Here is a 23,566-nt window from a genome sequence, read left to right on the forward strand (position 1 = left end):
GTGTTCAGAAGTCTATTCATGTAAGAGCTCTGCTTTCCTCCCTTCTCTTGGGAGCCATGCAGTAGCAACCGACGCCTTGGCGTCTGGCTACCCCACCGCTAAGCAAGCCAGCCCAAGGGCGTGTGGACGCAGCCCGGGACCGCGGGACTGGCATGCTGGGCGGCCTTCCCGCAAGGGCATGTGTAAAACTCCACAGTGGAAGCACCATGGATGCCTTACTTTTCTGCTTGCTGTGTGCCTGTGGGCAGGAAACGATGCCAACACAGGAGGAAAGGTGTGCGGGATCCTTGCAGGCCCAGATGCCTTCCTTGTTTACCTGCGGCCCAGCACACACTGGTACACAGCAGGTGCTGAGAGGCGCATCTCCACCGTATTCACTCCTCGGAGGGAAAGCCCTTCTCTTTTAGCCCCCACCCACACCCTTAACCTCCATCCTGTGTGTCACGGCCCTGACAAGAGTAAATTAATCTCCTAGCCTCTCCTTGGCTTCTCTAAAACCTCCTCACATTGATTTGGAATTCCTGTGTCTTGTTCTGAATGCTGCACCGTTTGGCCAGCCTCTCATTTTCAGGGCTGTGTAATGGCTTCTTGGTGGATCATGGGGGACAGCAGGCTGCGGCCTCTCATGGCCTGATCCCCTCCCCCAAATCCATGACCAAGGATTCCCAGGAGTACACTGAGTGTGAGCAGAAGTAAGCTTTTGACTGGCTACCTTGTAGGGCTCTGAATATGGCTGGAGGTTCCCTACAGATCAGGGGAGAGATTTCTTAGGTGAGGGAAGAGGAAGAGAGAAACAGGTAGACTGAGGTTTCAGGCGTAATCACTTCCTGTGGTGGGGTCCTGTCCCCAAAGTCTTCTAACAAAATTCCTGTATACTAGCAACAAACAAATTGAGAAAGAATAGGAAAGCAATTCCATCCACAATAACCTGAAGAACACTAAAACACCTAGGCGTGAACTTAACCAAGGAAGTGAGGAACCTCTGTTAATGGAAACTCTAAAACCTTGGAGAAGCGCGTTGAAGAAAACACCAGAAGATGGAAAGATCTCCTGTGCTCATGGACTGGCAAGATGAGTGTCATGAGATGGCCATAGTGCCGAAAGCAATCTATAGATCCAACAGGATGCCCTTCAGGCCCCAAGGTCATTCTTTACAGAAATAAAAAATAATAATCCAAAAACGCATATGGAGGCCTAAAAGATTCCAAGAAAGCAATCCTGAGTAAAAAGAACAATGCTGGAGGTAGCACAATGTCAGACTTCACATTATACTCTAGAGCAGCAGTAACAAGAAGAGCCCAAAACAAACATGAAGACCAGTGGAACAGAGCAGAGAAAATCCTGGAACCCTTGATGACTAAAATGTAGCTACGGCCATCAAATTTTCAACAAAGGGGCCCCCCCAAAACCCATAAATCTCTTCAACAGATGGTGCTGGCAGAGCCATTGGGAGCCTGAGACTGCACCACGGCCTCTCACCCTGTACAGAAACCAATCCCAAGTGGGTCAAAGAGCTCAAATAAAGACTTGAAACTTTAAATTGACTACAGGGAACCACAGGGAATGCGTTGGTAACCTTTTTTTTTTTTTCTGAATAGGGCCCCAGTTGCCCAGAAAACAGGAAGAGGAGTCCACCAGTGAGGAGACAATTGCCAGAACCAAGAGACGACCTACGGGACGGGAGGAAATTTAGTTATTGTTGATTAGGGCTCACTTCCTTGCCAAGTACGCCTCTGGTCTGCGGTCCTCCTGTGTTGCCTTTCCTACCATGAGCGTAGCTGAGATGACGGGTGGTTGAGGTCTCTTCTGCATGAGCTGGCTTCTGACACACAATCCTCCTGTGCTCATCAGCTTCTGGATAGCCAGCATGGCAGGCGCACACCCTGAGACAGTCTAATGGTCTCCAGAGCTGATTGTTTTTGTTGTTGTTCTTTTGTCTGAGCTAACCGCCTCCCAGTCTCAACTACTTGGAATTACACCTAGGAGATACTGATGTATTAAATTAAAAATCCATATTTAGGATTCGGAAAGGACCACTTGTCACCATGGGCTGTTCCCTCCGAGAGCACATAATAAAATGTAGTTCTGGCCTCTGCCACATCAAAGGAAAGGGACCGTGGGTGTCTCAGCGAAGTGTGTCTGGGGCCAGGACCGGGGGACTCTGGGAGACTCGAAGGCCACCGTGCAGCGCGTGAGGGTCTGAGGTCGAACTTACGGATATGGAGGGACTCGTCATCTGGCTTGGTTGAAGAGGATTCGTTATCCTCAACGTCTTTGCTGCCAGTCGCCGGGGTAACCACGCTTGGGAGCTCATCAGAACCAGGGTTCACAGAGACCATGCTGCTCTGGGGAGAGGACCCGCCGCTGGTCCGAGACAGGCTGAGGGTGGAGGCTCGCCGGCTGGGCTTTCTGGCGGTGATGCGCATTATGGGGATTTTGAATTTCTTGGTCTGAAGGAAAGGGAAAGGGGGATGTTAGAATGGAAGGAGAAAGGTTGGAAGAAGGAAAGAAAGGGAGGAGCAAGGCAGGCAAAAATGGAGGAAGGCAGAAAGAAAGGGAGAAGGGAGGGAGAGAGAAAAGAAGGAAGGATGGAGATGGGAAGGAAGGATGGAGGCTGGGAGAAAGGAAAAAAGGAAAAAGAAGGAGGGGGAGTATAATTAGGGGAGGAAGAAAAGGAAGGAAAGATGAGAGGAAAGGAGGAAGGGAGGAAGGGAGATGGTTGAGGGACAGAGGAAGGAAAGAAAAACGAGAATTCCTCCTAAACATCGTGAGCTATAGCCTGGGTTGTGAGTGACCTTCTGTTATAAATCAAGGTCATTGAAAGATGCGTGTTCTCCGGAAGGCATGTGTCAGGGCCTCTTCTATTGAACAGCGTGGAGTTGTTCACACTGTCATGGCTGGGAGCTCGGCATGTCCTGCAGTGATGTCTTGAGGCCCAGAACAGCCTTTGGTTGTTTCTTGAGCTAAACACCAGAGTCCACTTCTAACTGTAGAATAGCGGGGGTCTAACATCTTTCGCTACACCTTGGGTTAGAGCCCACGAGGTGTCGATCGGCTTCACCCAGCCGACGCCTGGGCCAAAAGGGTGAAGAGAGGCATACGCCCGACCTCTGCAGAATGCAGGGTGGAGATCATTCTAGGCCTGATGTCTAGGAGTGGGGGCAGAGGAAGCAGACCTGTGTGCATGCTGGTGGGGGGCGGGGTGGTCAGTTGTGGTGGGGACATTGTTGGGATGGATTAGGGAGGGGGAGGGGAGTCCAGTGAGGAGAATGCAGATTTGAGAGCAGAAACAAGTTGAAGAAAACTGGTTATAGGTGTGTGTGTGTGTGTGTGTGTGTGTGTGTGTGTGTGAATTCAGAATGTGATTTCTAGGGTCATGTTCTTTTTAAACTTGCAAGTTTCAGAGCGGCTGGGCTATAAACGACACTCAATTAATCGCAACAGTTTCACTGGAGAACACTTAACAATGAAAGTGCTTGGGAGGCCCAAGGCTGGTGACATCTTTAGACAAAGCTCATTGTGTCCCCTTTCCTGGGCAGTACTGCAGGCCACACCAAGTCTTAATACACACTGAATGGGGTGGAGGAATTGACTCGATCAGGTAGCAGAAGTAAGATTTTGATTGTCTACCTTGTAGGGCCTTGAACGTGGCTGGAAGTTTCCTATAGACGAGGGGAGAGATTTGTCAGACGGGAGTGAAGAGGAGGAGAGAAGGGGGAAGACTGAGATGTCAGGTGTGATCACTTCCCATGTTTGGATCTTTTCCCGTAAGTCTTACAGCAACATTCTACAGAAATGGCAGGACACTTCAGAAAGTGCCAGGCTGGGGGAACTGGGGTCTGCATTTGTTTCATCCAGAGCTCCAAAGAGGAACATGATTTGCACAATGAGCGTTAAGAAGGGAAAAGGAAGTTCCAAGAATTCGCATATTCTCTCCTTAGATAAATTAGCAACATGGCACGAGATTCTACCTTCGTCTTGATTTTGCAGCTAGCCAAGAGCTTGCCACTGGACAAACACCCTACCCCTCACCCCTCGCCATCCCGGGGAAGGAACCCAAGCAAAGGCCGCCTCCTTCCATCTCACCCGCCGCTGGATGAGTTCTCAACACTGGGAACCAGGTTCTTCAAAGCAGTATTCTCTTTGAAAGCTGTGTGGGTGGCATTACCTGGGAGCCTGGAATCTTGCAATGAGCACTGGACTCAGAGCCGAGGGCTCTTGAGTAAGTGAGCCTGGACTGCCTTAATCTCCTCATTTGTAAAACAGAAGAAATAGACTGCGGTCATCTCAGAACGGATCTTCATGTCTACGCTGTGCATGCATCTCCCTTACGCTTCCGTGTCACCTTGTGCCCCCAAAGTTGCCACTCATTAAAATTCAGTTAACCACTCCAGCCAGGAAACCCAGAGTGAAGAGTGACACTCTGGACTAATTGAGAGTGGCAGAGACATAAAATGCAGGAGGACATGGCAGACGGCTTCAGCATCTCACGTGCCCTTTATGGAACTGATTTTCCTGGAGTTGAGTTAAATCCCCCAGATGTTTGTCTTTTTTTTAAATAAAATTTCCACTCAGGATCAATGTGAAGCAGCTGCTGGGCTCTACCACGGTAGGGACTGATTTTGGATGACAGAGATTTCCCCAACTGGTTGCTGGCACTGTCAAAGGAGCAAGGCTTGCAAGCTGAAACCCATAGGGAGACATATTTATCTGTAGAGGGGATTACACACTGCGAGAGTTTTACTTAATAGGGTTTGGGTTTTCTTTCTTTCTTTTTTTTGTTGGTCGTGGGGCTTGAACTCTGGGCTTGGGCGCTGTCCCTGCTCTCTACAGCTCAAGGCGAGCGCTCTACCGCATGAGCCACAGCACCACTTCCAGGGTGTGGGTTTTCTTAAAAACAACACACCGGAGCCGGACGCCGGTGGCTCCTGCCTGTCATCCTAGCTACTCAGGAGGCTGAGATCTGAGGATTGCAGTTCAAAACCAGCCTGCCGGGCAGGAAAGTCCGTGAAACTCTTATCTCCAATAAACCACCAGAAAACCGGAAGTGGCGCTGTGGCTCAAGTGGTAGAGCGCTCGCCTTGAGCTGAAGAGCTGAGGGACAGCGCCCAGGCCCAGAGTTCAAGGCCCACGACCAACAAAAACAAAACACCTATTCTCGTGCAGAAAAGAAAAAACAAAAGTGAGCCAAAGCTAGGCAAAAGGTCTTTAGCTGTGCCAGGGTGCGTTTTGCCCCAGACCTCACGACTGCTGTTTTTCTCCTTTATTAGCATGGCGTCTGGGGTGAGAGGAATATTTGGATTGGCCAGAACATAGCCTGGAGTTCCCTGCACTAGAAGGGGGGAAGGATTTCTTGGTTGCACAGGGGAAAGGGAAAGGTGGGGGAAGAGGAAGAGAGGTCCTTCTCCAAATCCTCAGTTTTGGGGTGGAGAGACCCCAGTCGGGGGAGGAGGAGGGAACGTGTCGAAGGTGCTGCCTAATGGGAAGCAGGTTCCGTGCATCCTTACTCAGCGTCCCCCGACCCTCCCTCCACCCCACTCCAGCGTGCCACGGTCCAGACCGGGTTTGACCTGCAAACGTGCGAGGGAGTGCTGAATATTCCGGAAAGACATTGTTTTCAGGCGTGTGGCAGAGATGGAGGCGCGCAATGTCTCCATGGCAACCTGCTGTGATAAGGCAGCGACTCTTAACTCTCCAGGTCTGGGAGCGTGCTGATCAAAGAGGGGGACATGGCGAGAAACACGTCATGGCCGGGCAGCTGTGGTTCTGGCGCCGGGAGGAGGCCTCTGAAGGGCTCAGCGTTTAACACCCACAGCAAGATTAGCTGTCCGGGCTCTGTGTGACTTTGTGTGAGTCACTTAACCTCTCTGGGCTCCCGCTGGCTCCTTCCCAGCAGAAGAGAGGGAGAGTGGCCCGTGGGTTTTTTTTTTTTTTTTTAAGAAGGCAGAACTGGATAATCATACCCGAGAGAGCGTCTTTGGTACAGAGCTCGGGCCATTGCAAGTGCTGAGAAGTGGCCTCTAAAGTTGTACAGTCGTAGTTAAGGCTATTCGTATAAAAACATTCTCCTGTTTTTAAAGGCCTCCTTTTCCCTTCTTTTGCAAATTTTCAAGTGCTGAGGTTTGCATCCATGGCCTTGCACATGGTAGTTAAGTGTTTTACCTCCAGAGCCCCAGCATGTTGTTTTTGAAATTAGGTCTCCCTAACTTGGCACAGGCAGCCTGGACTTCAGACTCAGGATGGTCCTGCCTCTGCTTCCTGCGCAGCTGAATTTTTGATTGGTGTGAAGGGTCAGACCCAGCTTCCCCGGGTTCTCCTCTAACACTCTGGGGCTGGCAGAGATCGAACACGGCATCCATTTTGTGAGCCAGGGACAAGTTCAGCCAATACTCCAGACGTGAGCTGTGTCTAACGTCTTATGTCAACATCACCCTTTGCTTTTATGATGATGATGATCATCATCATTAGCACGCTTGTTTGTTGAATAGGTGAATGGGCAGGTTTGGGGTTTAGGAATAACTGGATTGAAAAGAATGGATCTCATGATAGCTCAATAGTAAACACGTGTTTCAGCTTGATGAAAATCCTGTTGAATCACTCACTTTTTTCCTCCTGATCTGTGTGTGTTGCATGAGAGAGAGCGTAAGAGAGAGCTAGAGGGAGGGAGAGAGGGGGAGAGGGGATGGAGTGAGGCCATTTCCTACTGGTGACATCTTATTAAGCAGCTGCTCAGCAGCCCCCCTCCCTCCCACCTCTGTCATGTCCAGCCAAATGTCATTTCTCCTATAATCCACAGATAACCATTTTAATTAAAATTTACAAAAAAAAAAACCCTCCCCACATCCGGCAGTATGTTGTCTGGCTTCCCTTCTGAAAGCTAACTTAACTTAAAAATAAGACCAGAAATACTCCCTCCCGTTTCCCACGGGAGACAGGACTGGCCCCGGGCTCTGAGGCGCGGCCGGCCGGGCCAGCAGCCCCGGGTGGAGTGGCCGGCGGCACTGGTTACCTTCGGTGCCGTGACAAAGTGCTCCCACCTCTGCCCCATGGACTTGTCCTTATTGATCTTCTTGATTGAGCTCTTGCTTCCTCCTGGGTCCCTGAGTGAGAAACAGCTTAATGAGTTTTCCATTGGCAGAGCCTCCGTTTATTACTTTTTTCTTTCTTCTTCTTCTTCTTTTTTTTTTTTTAAAGAGATGCAATACATGGAGTAGAAATGGTAGCTAGCTCTTGGATGAATCCCTCCTCCCCACCTTTCCGATCTTGTATTTGAGAAGAAGCAGGAGGGACAGTTCTTAAGTACCATTTCTTTGTCAGAACTGGGTTTGAATTCAGGGCCTTGTGCTTGCCAGGCAGGCTCTCTACCAATTGAGCCGTACCTCCAGCCCTCTAGCTGCAATTTCTGGAGTGGAAAAGCCCGCCTAGAAGGGGGGTGGGGCTGAGGGAGGTGAAATTCGTTTGCATGTAATTTGCATCAATTTGCATGCTGGACTTGGGCCCTGGGCAAGTCTGCTGTTAATTCTGGGGTGAACAGAACAGTGTGTTCATTTCTGAGTCTCTTGCCTTTTCAGGGACAGCTCTGAGAAATACACAGTGTTTCTGGGTGGGGTTGGATGGAGCAGGTGGGGTGGGTTGTACAATGAAAATTATTGGTGTGGAAAAAATTCTCTATGATGTTCTGTGTGAGTTCTCGTGAGACAGTTTCAGTCATGGAGCCATCAGAATCCCATTTTGCAGATGAGGAAGCAAACTTAGGGGATGGAAGAGCTTGAGTCATTCACCCAGAGTTTCAGGGCTTCTCTCCTACATAGGTCTCCCACAGGCCCCGGTGCCTAATTTTCTTACAAAGAAATTTTTTTAGAAAATTTTCTTCCTAAGCTGGGTGCCGGTGGCTCATGCCTATCATCCTAACTACTAAGGAGGCTGAGATCTGAGGATCACGGTTCAAAGCCAGCCCAGGCAAGGCAAGCCTGTGAGACTCTTTTATCTCCAATAAACTACCAGAAAACTGGAAGTGGTGCTATGGTTCAAGTGGCAGAGTGCTAGCCTTGAGCTGAAGAGTTGAAGGACAATGCCCAGGCCCAGAGTTCAAGCTCCACAACTGACCAAAAAAAAAAAAAAAAAAAAACAGAGTAAAGAAAAGAAAAATTTCTTTCTGAAGTGCTCTCCTCCCCAATGAAATAAGCTCCAGGATCTTGGATAAATAAATAAAGCCTGGATCCCTCCTTCCGGGTCAGGAACTTTCTGCATAGGACTTTGAACCCTAGCAGGTTCATGTTATTGCCATGGCCATGTTCCTGTGACTGAAGCCTCTGGAAGCAGATACGTTGCCAAGCATGCAATCTTGGGAAGGTGTTGCATGTATGGCAAGGAGCTGGGGTAGCATCTCATAACGCATAACACGAGTGTGTCTGGAATGGAGCTTGTGGGTATTTACACTAGGCAAGAGGAATAAAGACTCTTAAGTAGCTTCAGGTCAAGTTCTGGCAAATCAATTTGGCTTCTTCTGGATTGGCGACCAAATGAGTTATGAGGAAATGGAGTTTTCAGAGCCTTTAGATTTTTGGATTCATGACTGTGGGACATTAGGTCTCTATTCATAACAGAGTGGGAATCTTAGTGTGATTTCTCCACTACTGCTGCTCGTCCACTGATTGATTCCTTGGCTTACCAGTCTTCTTTCCCTCCCTTGGTCCCTCCCCCCCTTCCCTCCTTCCCTCTTTCTGTCCCTGAACCTCTTCATCCATCTATCCATCTCCTATCCATCCAAATAACCACCTATCCATCTGTCCACCTACCCACCTTTCTATCCACTCATTTATACACTCATCCATCCATGCATTCATCCATCCATATATGCATCTACCCACCCCCCATTCATCAATCCACCCGTCCCTGTACCACTCTACCCTTCTCCCCACCTACCCCTCTCTCTGTTCATTCAAATATCCATCTTCCCACCCATCATCCATACACTGCATACATCCATGCCTGTATACCTTTGTCCTCCATCCATTCATCCACCCAACCAACCAACCAGCCATCTCTTCTTTTACTCCTTTTTTTCTTCAAAAAGGATTTTAGATGGCTGGGACTCTTTTAAGCATTTTACTGCCCTTCACTGACACAGAATAAGGGCTTAAGGAAATGAGTCAAGCAGGCCCATTTTGATGGGGGGGACACTCACATGGAGTCCAGACCTGCCAGGGGCTGCTGGAAGTTTGTGGCAGGGCAATGTGCTCAGCTGTAAGGCGGGGGGGGGGGGGGGGGGGGGAAGGTAATTGAGATAAACTGAATTTAAGGCTAGCATCTCCTGCTAGGGGAATCACCCCCTCAATCTGTCGACATTCTACAAGATGAGGGGCCTCCTCACCAGCTCAAAGCCACAAGAAACACGAACCTACCCCAAGGTGGAAGTTGGGCTGTGGAGGGTGGGTATGAGACTGTGTCTCCAAGCTTTTTGTAAGACTTTATATTTGATTACACAATAAAAAGCCCTCTGAATAATTAACAGGGAAGCTCATTGAAGTGGGTTCTGTCGGCATGTCCCCAGAGTAATCAAATTAGGGAATATTTAAAATCTAGCCAGAGGAAGAAGAAGCAGTACTTCGGTCTTATAAACAATATTTAAGCTAGCAGGCACTTTTGAAGTCTGATTTAAAGCTCACCGACGGGAAGCTTTAGCGGGTTCTGTGTTGGAGTGTTTCTTTCAAGACCACAGGGCCTTTTGCTTTTCCCTTTGCTAGGGCAGCCCCTGCTGAGCCGCCAGCCTTCTTCGTGAAGTTCAAAAGCAACCCCTTTCTCCTTTTAAAATTAAATCTGGTGCTAGCCAAGCTTTCAGAAATCTTAAATATTCAGGTCCAATCCGAAAGATGGAAGTTTTCCACTAATGCCTGTCTTCCAAGACGACCCCAAAAATCTATTGCGACTTTAGGCGGCCGGCTAAATGAGCTCAAAACGCCGAAAAATCCCCGCAGACCTTCAAAAGCCCAGAGCCCTTGCTCTGCAAAACCATTGATAAAGGAAAAAGCCTGGTTAGACAGAATCAGTCTCTCTGATGTTTCATTTTCAGTAGCAAATAAACCAAAAGGGAAGATCAATAGGGGAAGGAAGGAATAAAACCAGCTGCGCAGTGCCATCCACCGCACCCCTCGTGGTGAAGGGCAGGGCCCAGTTGGCATCCCTTCCCCCAAGGCCTGGTGGGCAAATCTTTAGCACTGCCCACCAAACCATCTCAGAGACAGCAACACCTGACTCCTCCCCTGCTCCTTCAAGTCAGGAATAGCTCGCGACTGGCTTTTGTTCAAAAATACATGAGCACAGGTGACAGGTGGTGCTTTGGGGCAGATGCTTTACGAGCTGGTCCTGAGGAATCAGACTCCTTCTCCTGCTTCCTTGATGGCAGAAGTTGGTGTTAGGATGGAGCGCTCTGTCGGCTTGGCTGGCGTGTGACTGTAATGAACAGAGCGCTGGTGCTGGCCATGGAGGCCGAGCCAGAGCTGAGCTCGGTATTGTTAAGTTGCTGAGATGCGGTTTGTTCAAAGTGTGAAACTTTGTCCAACAGTCTGTCTGAAGATCAGAACTGGAGAAGGGCTACTGTGGCTGGCCCTGGGGAGACCCATTGTTCCTCTGCCACATCAGTTCCTGTATGTGTGATTATTTATTTATTTTTATTTTTGTCTAAGAGTTTTCATCTTTCTGGGTCTCAGTGGCCCCATCTGTAAAATGGGGAAGGGTGATATTAGCAGTGTCGGAGAATTGCTGTTCAGATAAGAGAAACAGAGTTGATTGTTTGGTGGGTGTTTTGCACGGAGAACTGAATACCGTTCAGCTATTCACAACAATAGCAGACATGGTTTGTTGTTTTTTTTCAGCAGAGATCTTAGTGTGGCTTAGAGGAGGAGATGATGGCTGGGAATGAGGCACGAGGGCAGCTTCAGGGGGGAGAAGAAGCTATAATTTTCGGGCCATAATTTCCCTGTTCTGCCGTCTGTGAGAAATCAATGGGAGAGAGCTCTGAGCGGTCTCATCTCTTAACTCTGTCTGTGGAGCACATCTTGTTCCAGGCGGTCACTTCAAGATGTCTATCCACAGATGCAATCAGAGCAATTTTCTCAAATACTTCACTCTTACTTTTTTCCCAACTCACATTTGGGGTAAAACGTCTGTTTCTCAGAGGCTGATTTAAGATGTGTTCACATGTCTGTTGTGGCTGAGGGGAAGAAAATGCTGGTTTGGGAGCCAGGAAAGAGGACAGGAGTCTTTTAGGGACTCCGTGGATCTCAGGGGAAGATGGCCACGTGGCCCTTCTGACCCGAGTCCTGCCACACTCATTGTCCCACTCCCAGGTTTCGCGCTCGAGAATCAGAGTGGATGCTGTTAGATGAGATTTCCTGCCAATGTTCCCTTCTGGGCGAGGCTTTCCTGGAGGATTCAATTTAAATCAAAGCCCACTGCCCGGCCACTGTCACACTGCCTATCAGCTTCCTCATGACACATCCTGCTGATTGCAGTCCCCAGGAAGGGCAGGTCTGGTCCTGTCTGTCGTTCTGGGATGGCTAGAGGGGTGCCAGGGGACTGGGCAGGCCGAGTTCTGTCCGGAAGCCTGGGCTCTGCGAGGTCCATCTGATGCCCACAATTTTGCTCTCAGACACTCAAACTCTGTCTGGGTTTTCAGACGACTGGGGAAAATTCATGGGACGGTATGAAGAAAAAAACATCAGAGATAGTGATTTAAAGAGAGGCCATCCTTCCACTTTCCTTGCTGGCTAAAGAGGGTAATTTCTGGTACCTTCTGGGGGAACTTAATCCTCCACTAATCATAATGATCAATTATGTGTTATAACTATATATTGTGATGTGCTAGATCCAGATCACACCGGCTCTGAAGGACTGATGTATATTTCTTCCCAAATCCCATTCCGCTTCATCGTGTTGGTGACTGTGAAATCAGCCACAGTGGGCTGTCCACACCAGCCTTGAGGAGCCGGTTGTTAAACACGGGCACATCACTGACCCCAAAATTAAAAAATTCCCCATTGGCCAGGTGCTGGTGGCTCACACCTGTTATCCTAGTTATTCAGGAGGCTGAGAGCCGAGGATCTGGTTTAAAGTCAGCTGGGGCAAGAAAGTTTGTGAGGCTTTTATTTCCAATTAAGTATCAAAATGCAAAAACAAAACAAAACAAAACAACTGGAAGTGGGGGTGTGTGGCTCAAGCGGTATTGCGCTAGCTTTGAGCCAAGAAAGCTCTGGGACAGCACCCAGGCCTTGAGTTCAAGCCTCAGACTGGCACGCGCGCACACACACACACACACACACACACACACACAAAATTCCCCACAGAGAGGCAACATTGCACTAAGGGAAACAAACCCCAGCAAATACACTGCCTTTCTGTGCAACTCCTCCTGGACTGTGCTCTCTGCAGAGATCCAGACATTCCCAGGCCTTTGTAGATTCGGTCCTTACACACATCCCGACCTACTTTGTGGATGTGGCCCTTACACGCATCACACCTACTTTCAGGGTGACTACAGTACCTTCTCACCACTACGAGCAACTCTGGCTCCTGTTCTGAGCACGTTTTCACGAATAACTGAAAGAAATACAGATAGTCCTTTCCCCCTCAATTCAAATCATCCATGGTGTGCTTTCTCTGGTATGGGAAGATGGGCGTCCACATGTCAGAGGCAGATTCTGCTGCTGGGGGGGGGGCTCGTTGAGGGGGTGAGGGGTGGGGGGAGATGGTATGCTATGGAAAGTCTGTTGGCTCAAGGGCCTTTTTCCTTAAATCCAGCGATCAGCTGTGAACACAAATTAGATGTTGTTTTGACCTTGCAAGTTGCATTTCTCAGAATCTAGCCAAAAGAAATGTTTGCAGCTGGCCATAAAAGACAGGTATAAGGATGTTCTGTGAAGTATTACTCAAAATGTCAAAATATGGGACCAGCCTTGGTGTCTGTCAATAGAGAAATGATTATCTGAATTATGTTCTGTGCACACAATAGAATGCCCTGCTGCGCATTCTTTTCAATATTCAAGGAATGTGGAGGCTTTGTGTGGACCAGCACAGAAAGATGCCTGCGCCAGTCACCGCCCAGGGAGAAAGTCACGCCGAGGCAGTGTGTGGGGCGTCGTGAGCCCATTTCTCTTAAAAAAAAATGTGTGTGCTTGAATATATTTATAAAGGGAGAGTATTAGAAAGATTTGGAATTGTACCCCCTTAGACCTTTAAAAGGGCTTTGCTCTAAAGAAAGGGTTTCGACGAGGAAATAAAAAGCTTTCATACCGTGTATACACTTGTGAATGTGTTGAAGATTTTCCTGAGTGTAAATGCTATCCACATATAACTTGGGACAGCTTTGTTTTAAAGAAAAATAAATAACGCATAGGAAATGTTTAAAGGCTGGGTTTAAAAAATTCAGGAAACCGTAAATATATTTTGGAAGGGGCTGGGAAGGTGGCTCAGTGGTAGAGCGCTTGCCTTGCATGCCTGAGGCCCTGGGTTCGATTCCTCAGCACCACATAAGCAGAAAAGAAAAGCCGGAAGTGGGGCTGTGGCTCAAGTGGTAGAGCACTAGCCTTGAGCTGAAGAGCTGAGGGACAGAGCTCAGGCCCAGAGTTCAGGCCCCACGACCGGACCCCCCCCAAAAAATATATATTTTGGAAGTAACTGGGGTGCCGTGGTGGAGCCCCCGCTGCCCCTCCCCCTCCAACCCCCCCTCATCTGTCTCCCAAGTCCCTAAACTCACTTTATGCAAAAGTTCCCTTAGCAATACCTTTTCCTACATTATTGGATTTCTACAAAAGAAATAGATTACTGTTTTTTTTTTTTTAATAGTAAGCCATGGATTCAGAAGCAACTTGCGGTTGTAATGTCATCCCAAACAAACATGGTAAATACGTTGGTTACTATCCTGTTTATGGATGCATGAATTATGTTTGTTTTAATTTGAGATTAGCCTTCCAGGGCTCTGGTAGCAGAGACAAAGTAGAACTATGAGGAGGGACTTGGGGGATGAGGAAGAAGGTGATTACAACCCATTTGCAGAGGAAGAAGCCTGGATCACTGGGAGGCGGCCGGGCTACATGAGCCACGCCTCCAGCTCAAGTGTCAACGTCTTGACAGGTATGCGCATTCCCTGTCCCACCGGTGTGACAGTTCAGTTCTTGCAGCAGAGCTTTTGCGTGATGCTTCCTTCTGGTGGTGACACCCTAGCACTTTCCTTGGCTTAGACACCATATGGTGGAGCGTCTGTCTGTGTTAACTCAGTTAAACTGCTCTAGGGACCTAAATACTATAGACCCTCTTGGGTCCAAGTGGAGAACCCCATCCTAATATAAAACGACAGAGAAAATTAAAACAAAGCAAAGAAAAACAAAACAAAGCAAGAATTTAAAAAAAATTCCTCTCGAAATAAAGAACAAGCACAAAGGAAGGAAGTGGAGCTTCGTGGCTCAAAGTGGTGCAGCGCTAGTCTTGAGCAAGCAAAGCTCAAGGAAAGTGGGAAAGTGCCCAGACCCTGAGTTCAAGCCCCATGACTTGAAGAATAGAAGAGAGGAGGAAGAATAAAAGAGGAAGAGGGTGGGGAGGAAGAATAAACGAGAGAAGAGGAAGAGTAACACAACTAAAAAACAGCATTGGAGAGACACAGCGCTCCTCGAGCGTCAGAGAGAAAGCTAACTGAGGATTCCGCAGCGTGCTGTGCGCCTTGTTGTCACTTCCCACAGTGTAATTGCTCTCATTCTGGCAGATTGATTCCAGTGTGACATCCCTAAATGTGTCCCAAGTTGGCTCTTGCAGGTCCACAAGAGCTGCTGCTCCAGCGCATCCTGGTTTGACTCCCACATAGAACTCCTAAATTAAACCCGCCCACCAAACACAGAAAAGAAAAAGCCGGGACCCATGGCCAGGAGCCCCTCCTTTCCCCCCCCCCCCCCCCCCCACCACCACAGAGTGTGTTCAGTTTATGGCAAGAGGAAGCATACTTGGGATTCCAGCAGGTGATCACTGGCTTCATGGTGTGGTGGGCGTGGTCAATGGTCAGGGCCTCCAGCAGCCAGTGGAGGGCACAGAGCTGGCGGAACAGAGGCTCCCTGCAAAGAGAGAGGGGCACAGTGAGCTCCTACTGGACCCGCTCTCCTCACAATAGCTGCCATAGACACCAGGGCCGTGCTGGTTCCCAGAGAGCTGGCAGCATGGCCTTGCGGAAGGATTTTGTACACATTTTGTGGGCCTAGCGGGTGAGGTGATGCGTTCGTTCCGTTGTACAGATGGGGCTGTGAGGTGCACTGGGCTTAGGGCAGCTGTGCCAGGAAGATCCCTGGGCTCGGGGTCTGAAGCAAGGTGATTCTATGCCCAGCCCTGGGAGTTTGTGTGTACTGAGGAAAGGCAATAGAACTGAGGAGGGGATCTCATACTGTCCTGGTGTCCACCTATTTACTTAACGAATTAACTAAGGACGCAGTAAAGCCTGGAAGCGTAGGGAAACTAGGGTGCGAACTCTACATTTTTTTTTTTCTTGAGGTCAGCAGTTGGACACACTACGTTTAGTGTGTAAGTTCTTGGCCTGAAACTGTGGCTGGGCAGTTGATAGGTCTGCCCATGTATTTCCCAAGGCTCCTTTCTCTCCAAACTTGCTTCTGGGAGACAGAAACTGTCTGCTAAACCTGCACGGAGGACCTTGCACAGCACACAGCTGGCCAGGTGCGAAATTCCTGGCCCAGGGCTTAACTTCCAGACCCCTGACAAAATCTATCCAAACCCTATGCTGGTGCTGAACTCATTGTTTAGAAGCAGCCTGGCGGTTTATTCCCGAAGAAAGCTAGCTTTGGCCTCTGTGCTGTCCCCCCTTTGGCAGATCTTAATGATAATGATGAATAAACGTATGAATATATTATTTGAAAATGTAACTGAAACATGATTAACAATATGTCTAACCTGTATTTTCTGACTCTTTTGGACACTTTGTATGAACCATCTACAGTGAGTTGGGTACTGATGGGTTTTACTTTTTTCACATCTAATTCCCCCAGCTGGGGTATGAGTTATCATCCCCACTTCAGAGAAGGGGAGATGGGTTCAGAGAGCTACAATCACTTTGCTCAAGGTCACCTAGCATCGTGGTGCGGGGGTTGGTGCCAGAATAAATACCTATCTCACTTAATGCTTATGCTGCCCACACTACATGAAGGTTACTCTTCCCACTTGCTCCGTGAGGAGTGAGTCCCTAAGGTCTTGTGAGGGTTCAGACTGGGGTCTGATTCACCCCAGCGTCCACTCAGATGGGCTGTCACCCAGTGGTCACTCTGACAGAGGTGGGGGTCATCAGAGGGTTAACTCACTGCAGGCCTTTGTTTTGTTGTTTTTTTTTTTTTCCTGGAACCAAGGTGTCATCCTGGAAGCTGCCTTCCTCCCCCACAATGTCTCTCACACTAATAGAGGAGAGGCCTCCATTACAAAGCTGCATAATAGCTCTTCCTTGAAAATGCATCCTGCCTCAACCCACATCCCTAGGGGTCCAGAGCCTGAGCCTGGTAGGCCTAGGAATTGCTCCTCCCTGTTTCCAGGAAGGCCCCGGCTCAGAGGGCGGGGCCTGCACCCTGGGGTCAAGCATGGAGCCTACCCAGTCTCCCCCAGGAGTGACCATCTCACTCAGCTTCCTGTATCAGTCCTCCTCTCCTCCCTACCCTTCCCCCTGTGTACTGGGGGAGCTGGGAATGCCTGCGAGGGATGAAGCAAATAAGTACCCTTTCTCCCTCCCTCCTTCCCTCCTTCCTTCCCCCCTTCTCTGGAGAGAATTAATTTTCTTTTACAGATCGTTTACTACTAAGTCCCCATTCTCCCTCACTCCTAATCTAAAGGATCTGGAAGTCCGGCCCCTTCTTTTCCTGTCTCTCTCTTCACCTTACATCCTCCTGGGCTCCTGGAGGTAACAGCATGTTGGAAGCCCTGGGCACATGATTGTGCCAGAACATGGTCAGTGGTCTCCATGGGCCATGCGCTTGGCCCTGGGTCATGGTTATAAGCACCTCCATCTACTCCCGTCACCACAACCCTAGGAAGGCAGTAGGAGAGACCCCTGCTCTGTGTATCTGCAGGCCTGGGGGGTGTGGGTAGGGCCAGGAAATCAGCACAGGGAGTTAGCTGTGGGGGTGGGGTGGGCTTGTGGACACCGCCACCTGGTGATGCCAGATACTGTTTTAAAGCTCAGCATCCTATCAGTCTCCACAAGGGAGGTGTGGGCCACCAAACCTGTCCGGAATCCTAAAAGCCGGTAAAATGGCAGAGTTGAGACCTGAGTTCCGGCAGTCTCAGCTCTCGTGTTGGGGTTGTCTCTTGGGATGGAGTAGAGCTGTACCTTTTCATCAGGGAAGCGTCCCATCCCATCTATCCAGACCTTGCCATCCGACCCCATGAGTATCTGTTTTATCTTCCATGAAACAAATAGGAAACAGAAAACAAAACCAAAAATGTCCCCGGAAACATCCTTGATGGAAACAGGAGCTTTTCCATGGGGCTTAGGCGCCGGATCAAAAGTGTGTCGTGTCTAGGATGTTATCAGATTAAAACAAGAAGGGTTTGCCCACCCTTGCAGTCCCTGGACTCAGAACTTTGGACGAGCCCCCTTCACCCCACAGCCCGCGCGCCCGGGCGGCCCATCCCCTCTGCCTACCAGCCAGGCGCAGTGGGCGTAGAGAGCAGCGTTGGGCTCAGGGAGTCAGACAACGCGTCCCAAGCCAGTCCCAGCATCTCCTGCCAGTGGCCAAGGGCCAGTCCAGACCTGAGCTGCTCTGTCAGGAAATGCTGTGAGGGGAAAGCCTCGTCCTCTTAGAGACTGAACAGGAGGCTGCGTTTCACCCCCGGATCCCACCCCTGCCAGTTTTCAGGCTATAGGTTGCGTGTCCCCTGACATGACTGAATTGATCCCTGCGCAGTCATTTCAGAATGACTGGTCTATGTGGAATCAATCACATGGGGACTGGAGAGGCTGACCTGGCTTCCATCTATACTAGCTGACAGGATGACTGAGAATCGGAGAGTTCGTCAGCAGGGCCTGGCCCAGGCCTTTTCGGAGGCTCCTGCCTCTCCATCCCTCTCTGCTTAGGATGCCTTGTATTGGGCCATGCTTAGTCTCTCCCTCACTGCCTGAGCCTGGGGCCGGATGGCTGACATTCTTGCAGCAAAACTTGGGCCCTGCATCCTTGCAGCCCCGTGCCTCAGGAGACCTGGTGTGCCGAGACCCCTGTTCTCCGGATCCTCCCCAAACACTGTGAGAACAAATCTGCACTCGCCTACTGCATGTCGAGAGACACAGCTTTCCTAACCTCCACTGAGCTGACCTAGACCAGAGACACCCAGCTAAGCTGTGGACCTAGAAGCAGGAACAAAGTCCTGCATATCGTTATTGTTATTGTTATTATTATTAGTTCGTCCTGGGCTGGCCTGGAACTACGATCGTCCCAGTTTCCGGCTCCTAAGTGGCTAGGATTATAGGAGTGCCCCATTCTGCCAGCTGCTTTCTCTTATTATTATTATTGTTTTTAATTATGCCGCGCTGAGCAGCCTTCCTGGCTCTAGAGTCCTTCGGGCTGGCGAGGAACGGTCCCAGCAACTTGTTGAGTGGGTTTCATGTTGGCTCCAGGTTAGAACGGAGCCAGGCGGATGATGCGGGGGGGGGGGGGGGTGCTTACACGTGGGACTCCGACATCAGGGGGGAGATGATGCAGCTGTGGATGGGGGTGAACGGGCGCAGCATCCCGCTGGCCGCCAGCTTCTTGTACTTCTCCACATCTGAGGCACTGCTGGAAAAGCACACAGGGCACAGCATGAAGCCCGAGGGGACACTGCAAATGCCCTCCTCTCTTGCTAGAGTTCATTCGGCCGCTAATACAAGGTCGTCCACCGTGGGGAGCCCTGGGGCCCAAGCTGCAAGACCAGGAACAGGTTAAGGGGTTGGAAGGCGGCCTGGGCAGGACTCGCAGGGCTGAGAACCGGACCCTGGAAAGGTCAGACAGACAAGGCAAGACAAATGTGTGCGTTACTACCCTACGTGTGTTTAAGTTAGAGCTTTTTGGACACGGAAAGCTTAAGGCCTTGGAGATAAGATGAATGTCTGTGTGATGGTTAAGTGTTTACCGCTCTCCTCTGCGCCCTAAAGATAAGAGAATCAAGTGTCACTTGGTGGAAAACTATACCTCAGGCTAATGGTTGTAATCACAAGATCCCTGCACCTGCCTGTAGTCCCCTCCCCTGTACTGGACTAGACAAATAAGCTTGCTATCAGGAGCTGGGGGTTCAGAAGCCGGTGAGCGTTAGAACCCCTGGTGCCCCCTTTCCTTTTTCTTCTGCCCTGATCTCCCGTTGTGCAGACCCTGGATGCGGGTAACAACAACCCACTATACAGCAGCCACCATCCCTCCCTGAGGTGATTTCGCTTTAATATATTTTCAGATAGGCTTTTTTTTGGAGGGGGCCTGGGCTGGGCTGGACCACACTCTAGACCTTCATCCTCTTGTACGTAGCTGGGATGACCCGCACATACTGCCATCCTTGGGTTATTAGCTGAGAGAGGGTGCTGTTAACGTTTAGCCTGAGCTGGCCACGAACCATCACCTTTCCTTTTAGTTTTGTCCTTGAGCAGACAGGACTGAGTGGTGAGACACTAGTGTTTTCTTAAAGAATTGTACAAGACAGTGTCGATGCGATGATAAAAAGCCTGAGCCAAAAAAAACAACCCCCCCAAAACTCCCAAAACTTTAGGGAAGAGAGATTTATTTTCAGTTCATAGTTTCAGTCTACCATGGCATTGGGCATGGAAGAAGAGCAGTTTATTTTATGGTGGTCCTAAGAAGGGAGGGGGGTGTAAGGAGGGAGGAAGGGGGGGGGATACTGCTCATACATTTTCCCCTCTTGTCCTTGTTTCTCTTTTTTAATCGCAGAGGGCCGGGGTAGGTGTCCTCTCTTGTCTGAGCTAGGTAGCTACTCTACCACTTGAGCTATGTCCATAGCCCTTTCTGTTGTACTTTTTTTTTTTCCAGACAGGGTCTCTGTTTTTTACTAGGCTGAACTGGATATTTGTCCTCTGATCTTTGTCTCTCACTAACTGGGATTACAGATGCCCGACATCAGTATTCAGCTTATTGGTTGAGATGGGGTCTTGCTCACTTTTTGCCTGGATGGGACTCCAGCTGCGATCCTCCGCCTGTAAGCCTCTTGAGTAGCTGGGATCGAGGCAGGAGTCCCTGAGCCATGTGAGCTGTGTGCCTGGCCTTTCCCTCTTTTATTCCGCCAGGGCTCCCAGCCTCCACAGCACGGCCCCGTTTAGGAACAATCTCCCCTTAGTTCCTTCTCCCTGGAAATGTCCTCACAGACTCACAGCACACGCCAGGGCTGCGCTTTACTAACTGCCCAGGCCCGTCTCACTCCAATCAGCCGGCAATCAAGATGAACCACCACAGTTCTCAACTGCATTTCTAGGAAGGGCAATTTAATACCGTAAGAGCGATGTAATAGCATATTTCGGTGATTTCCCCACCCCCACCCCGCCATCATGGAGGAAGTCATCTCAGTTCCAGAAAATAGGCTTTTCTTTCTTTTCTCTCTCTTTGCTATGTTGCATCATAGGATGGATTTTTTTTTTTTTTACTTATGACAGAATTCAATCTGCGGACGTGTTTAATCAGCCTATTGTGTGTCTGAATGCATGCATGTGTAATTGAATCAACTGTCTCCAAGGTGGGAGATTTTACATAAAAATGAAAAGCGCATTGGCTGGTCAGATCTGGAGAGTTCTGAGGAATCTGGGCCTGCGTGCCCACTGAGGAGCCCTGCCTGCTTCCAGGGAGGCGTGTGCCTAGGCCCCAGCCCCTTGCTTTCCAACTCCCTCCCTCGCTTCCTAACTGTGCTGCCTCCCTATCTGTGGATAAGTGTGTGTAGATCTGAGGGATTTGATGTTCGAAGCCAACCCAGGCAGCGAAATTCGTCAGAGTCCATCTCCAAAATGACCAGCAAAAAACTGGACTGGAGGTGTGGCTCAAGTTGTAGAGCACCAGCCACAAGCAAGCACAAAGGCCTATGCTCAGACCCCAGTACCACCTCAGTGAGGGGAACGGGATAGAGGGGTCCTGAGGAAACAAGGCTGGCCTGGGAGTGAGGGATGGGAGGGAATCCGGGGGTCATAGAGTTGATTGAAAGATGGCACCAGGCAGGATGAGAATCTGACTGGTCTGATTCCCGCTTTTACCCACTCCTTACTCAGCTTCAGAGCTGAAAAGGAGACAAACAAACAAAACCCACTAGCAAATACATTTCTGTGCCCTATCTTACTGCTCAGCCCTACCTCCCAGTGAGCTAGAATACAATATGGAGAAATTAACCTAGTGTTTACACTCCTCACTCTCTGGTTTTACACCTTAGCTCAGCCACAATAATAAAATAGATTCTCCCCATTGCCTCTTTCACCTTTTCAGCTGAATCTGCAGCTGAGAAAGGAGGTTGCCGAGCACAGTGGGGGAAAACTCGCAGCCCGCAGGCTGGCGTCTTCAGGGACTTGCTTGATTTCTCTTCTCCCCCCTGCATAGTTTGTCAGATCGAACATTTTTGTCTGAAAGAACTTATTCTCTGCTGTTAGATCCTGGTGGTGATGGTACCAGGCACATGAAAAGAATCTTGTTTTGCTTTTATAAAGCTCACGATCAAACACTTGGTTTAAAAAGTACTTATAAATGAGCACTTGTAGTTTTAATACCTTTGTGATTGGAGTCATATTTATAGCAGTGCAGCTCTTAGACAGGGGCTGCTGTAGGCCCATAGTTAACGATTTCAGATAATTGAGGCCCAGAGAGATTAAATTCACTTTACTGTATAATAATAGCAAATAATTATCGAGAGTGCCTTTTATGCTGAGCTCTGTGCTAAGTATCATTTCATTTAATCCTCAATGCTTGGAAGCACTCATTCCTATGGGAGGCTGGGGAAGGAAGGCTGGGAAAGCTTCAGGGAATTAGTCCAAAGGCCGCCAGCCGCACAGGGAAAGCCAGGACTCGAATTCAGATCTCAGCTGGGTCCCAGGCTTGTGTTTTCCCTGTGACGGGCCTTTGTATGGACAAGCTCTCACGGCTGCATTAGAACACGTCACTCTCTCATTTCATGGTTACGGTGCTGTAATGGCAAGCAGTTTTGTTTGAATAACCAACCCTGTATAGCTCATAGAATCTACTTACTAGATAAAACATCACCGAACCAATGGGTGATCCTGGGCATCTTTAAACTTATTCAGCTAAAGAAACCACGTCTCCCGCACTAAAACCTCAGAGATGAGAAAATTGTGCTCTGTGACCCTGGATTAGAAGTCCCAGCAACCCAGGAGGCTGAGATCTGAGAATCACGCTCCAAGGCCAGCCTGGGCAGGAAAGTCCATGAGATTCTCATCTCCAATGAACCACCAGAAAACCGGAAGTAGCATTGTGGTAGAGTGCTAGTTTTGAGCAGGAAAGCTCAAAGACAGCACCTAGGCCCTGAGTCCAAGCCCCACAACTGACCAAAAATAAAATAAAATAGAAGTCCCTTCCAAATGAGTAGAAGGTTCCATGGGGACCATTGTTTAAATGGAGGGGCACAGGAGCCTCTTGGACAGACACCCCGTCCCCCAGTGTGGGTGGGGTGGGGGCAGTCTGTTCATCTGACCACAGCTCCTGCATTCAACAGCCCTGAGTCCATTCCCTCGTGGGCCCTTGCCGGCCGGCCAGCGGTCACCAGCCGCTCTGGCCGCTTCATCCACTCACCCCAGCAAGTTTTCGCCGTATTGTATTTCTGAGAACTTTCTGGCTGGTTGGAATTTATTCCTTTCTTCCTCCTCCAGCTTCTGAAGCAGCTGCAGTCTTTTCTTCATGGCCGTTTCCTCTTTCAGTATGCTAAAGTACCCACGGCCTATCTTCACAGACTGGACCAATATGCTGGGAAGAAGTGGGGGAGACGAGGGGGTGGGGACAGAGAAGCAAAGATGAACTGGCTGACGTCGTATCATACGTTACTTAAGACAAGATCCTGATTTCCGGGGGACCAGCCATTCCCCAGGGCCACCCTCATGCCCACAGCACAGGAGACCTTCCCACGGCTCAGATGCCAGAGTCAGTCAGACTCTGGGCTTGTGCTCAGAATCACCGGCTAGGGGAGACTGTGGTAGAGTCATTTGTTTCCTTCATCATCCTGTTGAGTTAGCATAACGGCTGCCTCTGGGCTCTCAGGACTGGAGACACTCATGCATGGGAATGGCCAGCAGGTTCCTGGACCTGAGGACCACCAATGGCAGAGAAGCTAGCAGACAGCCAGGACGCCTGGTCCCTCTCTTTGATTCGCCTAAATGCTCTCATATTTGTGAGTCTGTCCGTAGGTGTTTCAGTTATCACATGCAAGGTACCAAGTAACTTTTGTTGGGGTTTTATCATCATCATCACCATCATCACCATCATCATCATCATCATCATCATCATCATCATCATCATCATCATCATCATCATCATCATCATCATCATCATTAGATCCCCAGCATTACAAAACAGAA

General features: G+C 49.4%; 1 protein-coding gene across 1 annotated transcript in view; it reads right to left on the bottom strand.

The window, feature by feature from the left end:
- Ccdc60 (coiled-coil domain containing 60) overlaps positions 1 to 23,566 on the bottom strand; it is a 38,821-nt gene that overhangs the window by 15,155 nt on the left and 100 nt on the right. The window contains exons 2-6 of the mRNA XM_042669591.1: positions 22,788 to 22,958; positions 18,696 to 18,803; positions 14,991 to 15,098; positions 7,010 to 7,100; positions 2,216 to 2,450 (exon numbers count right to left, since the gene is read on the bottom strand). Coding sequence (XP_042525525.1) covers positions 2,216 to 2,450; positions 7,010 to 7,100; positions 14,991 to 15,098; positions 18,696 to 18,803; positions 22,788 to 22,958 — 713 coding nt within the window. The remainder of the gene's footprint in view (positions 1 to 2,215; positions 2,451 to 7,009; positions 7,101 to 14,990; positions 15,099 to 18,695; positions 18,804 to 22,787; positions 22,959 to 23,566) is intronic.

This window comes from Dipodomys spectabilis, unplaced genomic scaffold (assembly GCF_019054845.1).
Source record: "Dipodomys spectabilis isolate Male_0828 unplaced genomic scaffold, ASM1905484v1 ptg000499l, whole genome shotgun sequence".
NCBI classification, from domain to species: domain Eukaryota; kingdom Metazoa; phylum Chordata; class Mammalia; order Rodentia; family Heteromyidae; genus Dipodomys; species Dipodomys spectabilis.